This window comes from Anomalospiza imberbis, chromosome 5 (genome assembly GCF_031753505.1).
Source record: "Anomalospiza imberbis isolate Cuckoo-Finch-1a 21T00152 chromosome 5, ASM3175350v1, whole genome shotgun sequence".
Taxonomy (NCBI): domain Eukaryota; kingdom Metazoa; phylum Chordata; class Aves; order Passeriformes; family Viduidae; genus Anomalospiza; species Anomalospiza imberbis.
The window spans coordinates 25,177,701-25,185,200 of record NC_089685.1 but is presented as its reverse complement, the minus strand read 5'-3'; the positions used below and the strand labels follow the sequence as shown (position 1 = coordinate 25,185,200).

The 7,500-nt window shown below is 34.6% G+C and overlaps 1 protein-coding gene across 19 annotated transcripts in view; it reads left to right on the top strand.

The window, feature by feature from the left end:
- The window catches only part of FOXP2 (forkhead box P2), a 404,157-nt gene that overhangs the window by 347,581 nt on the left and 49,076 nt on the right, over positions 1–7,500 (top strand). For all 19 annotated transcript variants that reach the window (XM_068189946.1, XM_068189934.1, XM_068189943.1 and 16 more), the window contains 2 exons: positions 2,318–2,531; positions 4,127–4,231. In XM_068189946.1, coding sequence (XP_068046047.1) covers positions 2,318–2,531; positions 4,127–4,231 — 319 coding nt within the window. The remainder of the gene's footprint in view (positions 1–2,317; positions 2,532–4,126; positions 4,232–7,500) is intronic.

Here is a 7,500-nt window from a genome sequence, read left to right as displayed (position 1 = left end):
GTTTTATTAAACATTTATTGAAACTTAGAGTAGGTAGAGGTTAAAAGAGTTACAAAAGTAATATTAAAATCCCCAAATTCTTAGTGTTTGTAAATTTCATAGGAAGTCAGTATTTCACCTTTTTATTATAGATCGTAATTTTCATTCCACTGTTGGTCCTCTTTTTGATCCTTTCCCCTTAAACATATTTCCCCTTAAATATATTGTGGGGAGGGCATTTTAAGGATTGTCACAGCCTATGAAACTTTAAGACTTACCCTACTTTTACATCCAGACTGAAATGTCTGTCAGCCATTTCATAAGCCTCTAGTAAAAAAAGAGTTGGATTTTTTTAGACACGGAAACCACAAAATTGCCATAATTTACAATTAATTAAAAATCCATTTATTAAATTTATACTTTTTAAGTGCCTGCCCGTAATCCTTTTTATCCCAAAAGGCAGCCTTTCAGAGTCCTCTGAAGAAGTGGTAAAATTCCAGCCTGAGCCTACAGAGAAATTTCTTTCTGCTTTAAAAACAACCCTAGGTGAGCTAGGGCACGACCAGACATCCCAGCCCATGGGAGAGACCATTGCTGCAGCTGCTCCCAGCCTTCCTGCATTCACTCAGCTTGTGGGGAAGCTCTTACTCAGCTCACACAGGACCCAGAGTCTGATGATCTCAAATTAAATTCCTCTCACTAGAAGATGCGATATCTGATTACCTAAACAGATGGTTTTATTCTTGGGTTTGGTCTTTTTTTTCAATACAGAATTAGTTTATTTTTTTAACAGTGGGAGGAAGACTTTGAAGTAAATAATGTACTTTGTATATCATGCCACCTAAATGAATACATTATTTCATTTTGATTTGTGATTACATTTGCAGGTAACTGTTATTTACAACACTAAAGTAGGTTTTTTGCAGTGTTGCTGGAGCATTCCTCATGAACTCAGTAGTAATTACTTACCTTCATTAAACAATTACAACCAGTATTACGATCACTCCTGTTACCCATCACTCTAATGCAATAAATTATAGCCTGGCTTCTTTGCTTGCTTCCTTAAAACCTAGGGTTTTTCTAAACAAATATGGTATAAAGTCCAGTTTTAGGACTTGCAATCAACTCTTTTTCACTTTTTCCTTAGCTGAATTTGCCAGTGGGTGTTGGTATCTAAGGTAAAGAAGAAGACTCAAAGCAGTAGTCTAAAAAATGGTTTCATAATTAAAAAATTAATTTGTTAAATTAATTTGTAAAGCTTTGTTTCCATACTTCCTCCAGAAATTAATATTTCTGTAAATAACTACTAAACTATTTTAATAGCTTTAAGTACATCATGGTGAGATAGCTACTGAGAAGAATTAAAGAACTTCCTGTGCTTTCTTCATAATTTTTTGTTGGATCTCGTTCAGTAGTCTGAGTTTATATGTTCTCAAAATAACACATTATCTAATAAATAGATTTGCCAAACAATAAAAAACAGTCTTTACATTTTTCTACTGTATCTTATCAACCTGAATGAACAGTACTTTCTAGTACCTTTCAGGATCAGAAATGCGAGCTCTTTCATTAAATTAAAAAAAAAAAAAAAGCACAATAATTTGATTCAAACAGCATCAGCATTTTGAATGTTTTTCATTCCAGCAGATCTAGGTACCATGACCATGTGTTACCTAATTTCGGTTGTTGAGATGAAATAGAGAAGACAGATTTTGAGATACCTCTGGAACAAACCATGTCATTCTGAAGAACCTGGCTTTGAAATCACAAGATCAGATCTCTGGGCTTCATATTCTTTTCTGCATTTAATCGAGTATTTTTCCAAAGTGATTCGTCAAACTTACAAGGTCTGGTAGTGACAGAATGTGTATATATTTCTGATGAGCTCTTCATCTTTCAGAATCTGGTTTCCTATCTTAGCTGCATCTTCAGTGGCAAGATAAGAGAATGCTCACAACCCTTCTTTTGACTGTGTTTTGAAGTCTTTACTTCAGGCAGAAGCATATTGTACTGTTGGTTTCCATGACATTATGCAAGCTTGAGCCAGACAACCCTAACACACATGTATGAATACATTCAACATGCTTTTTGTGACCAAGGATGAATCCTGGAAACTACAAGTTTCCAGGCTGCAAGTGGAGTAGAGGGCAGTTTTAAGCTTTCTTTTGTTTTATGTTTATGAATTTATGGATTTATGAATTTATGTTTTACTACATGTTGGTTGTGCTGGTAAAACAGCATCAGCTTTATTGTTGGCATTCATCCATTAATAACACTGAGCTCATTATATGAAAATCTTTATTTTGTTATATTAGTGGGGCTCTCTTTCATTTTATAGCTGGCTTAAGTCCTGCTGAGATTCAGCAGTTATGGAAAGAAGTGACTGGAGTTCACAGTATGGAAGACAATGGCATTAAACATGGAGGGCTAGACCTCACTACTAACAATTCCTCCTCTACTACCTCCTCCACCACTTCCAAAGCATCACCACCAATAACTCATCATTCCATAGTGAATGGACAGTCTTCAGTTCTAAATGCAAGGCGAGACAGGTAATTCTGATGAGATTTCAACTGTGCTTATCGTTTGATGTGAAGTGGTTGTATAACATCTTAAGTCACGTGATTTCCAATCAAAAAATAGCACTTAGTAGAGGTTACTTAAGAGATCGTGGAAACCTGATTTTCCAGAATTGTTTGTCAACAGGGCATAATTTTCAGTAATGATGTTTACCAGTGCAGACCCAACAAAATTACCTGCATGTGGTTTTATAACTCATGAACATATGGTAGTTTGGGTAAAAGTTAATCACAGAATCAAGTGGGCTGGTATAAATGCACATTTCTGGGCACTTTGGTAGGTGCATGGTTTCATTCATGTTTAACACACCTGGCAGTCAGGCCCTTACTGTTGAATCACACTCCTGGTTTCATTGACAAAGTACATCTACATGAGTTGTCAAGGTTGTAATTCAGTGCAAAGATTCTATATTAAAAGTGCTTCAAAACAGTATTTTAAAGCATCTTTCATGTTGTTTGTTTCTTGTGAAAAGAACCACTAAATTTTCTCTTATGTCTGACAGTGATGAAGTTGACATATTTCCTACAAATTTCCATGTTGTTAGTGTAATACAGTGGAATTTCACCATATGGATGAAGTTAAAATCCTTTTAAGACACACTGACATATATTATTTACTGTTCCTTAATTTCAAGTAATGGATTAAATACAAGAGTATGTAGTATCTGTAACACTTACCAGTAAATCTATTAGTGTAGTGAGATATAGATGATCTCAATATAAGATGAAATTTAATTGTATCTATATAACCTAAATTGTAAGTAATTTTCTTTTCAAATACATTTTCCATTTAATTATTTTAATACTTATGAGACTATGATTTAAGTGTCTCTCATGCTCATATGACTGTGAGAACAGTTTTCAATCATTATTTTGTATTATTTAAATATCTGAATACCTTTGTAGTAATACTTTTAGTTAGTATCACTTTTGTGGTTGTATCTCACAGAATGGTTCTTTGCTTCAGGATGTCGCCTACATCCACAGAATAATTCCCAGAATTTCTTTGATAACTCATCATGGATGAAACAATTGCAGAGGTTCCAGAAAAAGGCATGGAGTACAGCTAGAGATTTTTATGAAGCCACATAGTTAATGAAAGCAATGCCTGTGAACAAAAATATTTATTAATGGACGCAACTTTATTTTTATACACATTGAGCAGAAAATTCAAAATATTTTTGAACATTTTGAACAATGTTCAGGAATTCTGACCATCAGTCTTCAATATATATACTCAGAATTGATCAGTTCTGAGTGTATTTTTTATTTATAGGTAAATGTTACACCAAGGTCATATGGCATAATTAGCATATGGTATTATACAGTCATCTTAGTTTTTCATCCTTTATTAACAGTCATCTTTGGCTCTATTTCTTCTCTAATTGGAACATCATCTAGCCTTGGCAGTTGAACTATTCAATAGAACGATTAAATTTTTCTGACTGCTCTGAGCTAAATTGACCTGTTTTGACCTGTTTGTCACTGATCGTAACCTGACAGGCGCTAGCAGCCTCCAACGATTATGGCTTTTGAGATGAATCTGATGCCTTATTCTTTTGCTGCAGCTCGTCACATGAGGAGACTGGGGCCTCCCATACTCTCTATGGTCATGGAGTTTGCAAATGGCCTGGCTGTGAAAGCGTTTGTGAAGATTTTGGACAATTTTTAAAGTAGGTGGATTTTTATTAATTGGTACAAAATTGTTCAAGGCAAGGGAAAGTCAAAGATGGCAAACAAAGTTTTACTGTAAACCATATCAGAGATTTTTTTTGTGTGTATTTCAAGCAACTGGATAATCGAGGCTATTGGCAGAGGGTCAAATTGTTATCCTTTCTTTCATGTCAAACACTTTTGCAGGCCTTTCAACAGCACAGTGTTTAATCCTCTTATTATCCTTTACTGAAATGGAGCCTCAGAAAATTTGAAGAGATGCTTTAGATTTTATATTGGATAGTAGGAGTATGAAAAAGCACATTTTAAATTCTGACAGTTTGTGTGAAGTGGGAATTACTGTGTATAGTATAAATAAAAAAGCACAAAGGCCTAAGCATGACCATTTAACTCTTACTTGCTTTTTGCTTTTATTCTTGCATGTGCACAAGATACATGGAAAAAGCCCACAGTGTACAGGTGGGTTTGCACCTTTCAGGACTGAAAAGTGATGTCATTGCTTTTTCAGCATTTGGTTTAGCCAGCTATTTTCTAAATCAGAGCATTTAGGAAATAAGTGACACAGCTTTTCCTTTTCATCTGCAGCTTCAAACTGCAATGGGTTTCTGCAATTTTTCCTTTTTTTTATTTCACAGTATTTACTAGTATTTCTGTGTTCATTTCAGTCTTCCAACAGCAACACTGATTTGCTACCTATGTACATTATGGACTGGTCTTTGTTAGAAGAGCCATACTCATTTGGCATGCAATAGATCTTAATGGAAAGCTACAGATAGGCTTATATAGATGAGTAACTTCAGGGGCTGAGACTCTTATGTTGTCATGGTGCAGCTAACAGGGTGAATGAACTGTTTCATGCTTCATCAACAATTAAGTTAATTAGCTCATTTGAAATTGCACTGCTTTGTTGCCAGGATGTTGGCAGAAACATCAAAAGATCTGTTTACAAATGGCAAACTACGGGGTATATAACAGAAGCACCTTAACAGCAGACCATAACCGCTCAGTATTACAATAACTTTTATAATAGAATTATGGCAATACTATTCATGAAGTATTTGCAATGCTTTCTCTGTCCTTCAGTTTTAAATTAAGTAACTTACACTGACTTGCAAATTGTATGTAGGTAACACTCCTGACAAATTTTTGTTTATTAGTGCATTAAGTCGAATGTCAAAACAATGGCTTATTATTAAAGAAAACTGTATAGGATTTAAAAGAATCTGATTTACATAAGTTTGTATTAAAAGGAAAATGAAATCTCCCAAGTTCAATGTAGTGTTCCAAGTATTATTAATAATAGGAATTTAAACTCATTTAGCTTAAGCATTTTCCTTTTCAAGAAAAACTACGTTTCCTGAATACGTCCATCCATCTAGCCTATAGTGATGCTAATTCTTTGGGCAGACTTTGCACATCCATTATGTCAGGTCTCTTGTTATAATCCATGATCAGTAAAACCATTTTGATTAAGGCAGTGTAGTGCCAGGTTTACAGATGCTCTTGCTTTCCTCAACCAAATAACCCTGGAAAATGTGAAAGTGACACATAACATCTTGATAATTCTGGTGCAGAAGCAATCAGGGTTTACAGCAGTGTCATGGCTTTTTGTCCTATACATCAGCAGAAGCTGTCTGAGAATATTTTGTTATTTCTTCTTTTCATTCAAGTCTGTTTACTGTGCCCTTAAAACAAATAAGAAGTCATGATGCTGAATAGGAGAGTTTGTTTATGAAATTTCTTCATTTTGCACTAGCTTTAAGGTGGAAATCAATACATAACCTTGCATTAGATCCTTTAGTACCTTTTCATGTTCATGCTAATGCAAAATCCCCATTACAATTAAAAAACATTTTCTTTCAATTAAATATCAACTTTTAGTCCAAAGATTGACCATTTTTCCAACCCATTAACTTTATAGGGGATGACAGGACTAATGGCTGTAGTTTTCAAGGCTTTGCTCTTAGCCTAATCTTTGTTGCAATGTTTCAGGTTCTCTGACTTGAAACAATATGATACCTGTGTTAAGAGAGTTAATGCAAGTATATTGTACCAAAATGAAATATTAATAAGGTACTCTACCCCAGTCTAGTAGCCTGTATTTCTGTAATATGCTTATGACAACTTTGAAGAGTGCCTGGTTTATGAAGTGACCTGCAACTTCTGCTCAGAAAATAGTTTACCTATCAGCTTGATGGAGATAAAGAAAAAGCAGAGGCTCCAAGAAGGAGGACTAGGACAGAAAAGACCAGTTTGGTTTCACTTGGCTAATCAGGGAAATGATTTAGGGTGAAGTGACAAATAACTTCCAATAAATGACTTAAAGCTACAAAAAGCCACTTTCACCATCATCTTTTTTTTTTTTTTTAATCCAATCAGAATTGTTTCTATTTTTAAGGTCATTTGAGGACATTCCAATTAGCTACAATACTTTTCAGGTATTCTGAATGGCTCAAGAAGTTTCACATTAAGTGAAACCAGATTAATGCTTGGAAACATTCAATGGTTTCAAGAAAGTACAGGAAATCTTCTTCATGGTAAATTTCGGTATATGTTACAAAACCTAAACACATATGCTTTCTTTGGTATCCCTCAACTACAGACACAAACCCATGGTTTATATTTCTGTCTTTGTAAGATGGTATTAACTTACAGGTGCTCATGCATGCAAGATCACTCTGACTATTGAGTAAAAACAGTTTTTGGCTTTAAAACTGGTTCAACATTTAAAGACAAATCAGAAAATGTCACTACATAGCTAGAAAAAAAGATAAAATTTGAAGAAAATTTCGGGCCCTGACATGATTTAATAAGTGTCAAAATGCTTACGAAAACTTGTAACTTTGCTGTGAAACAAGTGTTGACAGAAACTAACCATTTTCTGGTACCTAAGTAAGGAAACCAACAGATCTCTCAAAGCATTTAATATTATTCTTCATGATGTTTTTTAAATGTCAGAATGCAATAACATATAAAAAAACTTCATGGTATTTTGTCTGCAAAATTAATTATCATTCCATTGGTCCTAAGTCAGTTTAAGTAGGAGGGATTTCACTTATTGTGCTTAAACCAGAAGGTTGACAATACAACATTCCAGCCAGCAGACAAGTGTTCTTTAACGTGCATGAGGCGGACGCCAGCAAACATAACACAAGCTACAGTACAAAGACTGGTAATGTTTTCATCTGTAGAGACAAGGGGAAAAAAATCGTGATAGACAAGATAGGCCAGCTTTCCCATTTATATATGGGGCACGAGAGCATGTTTA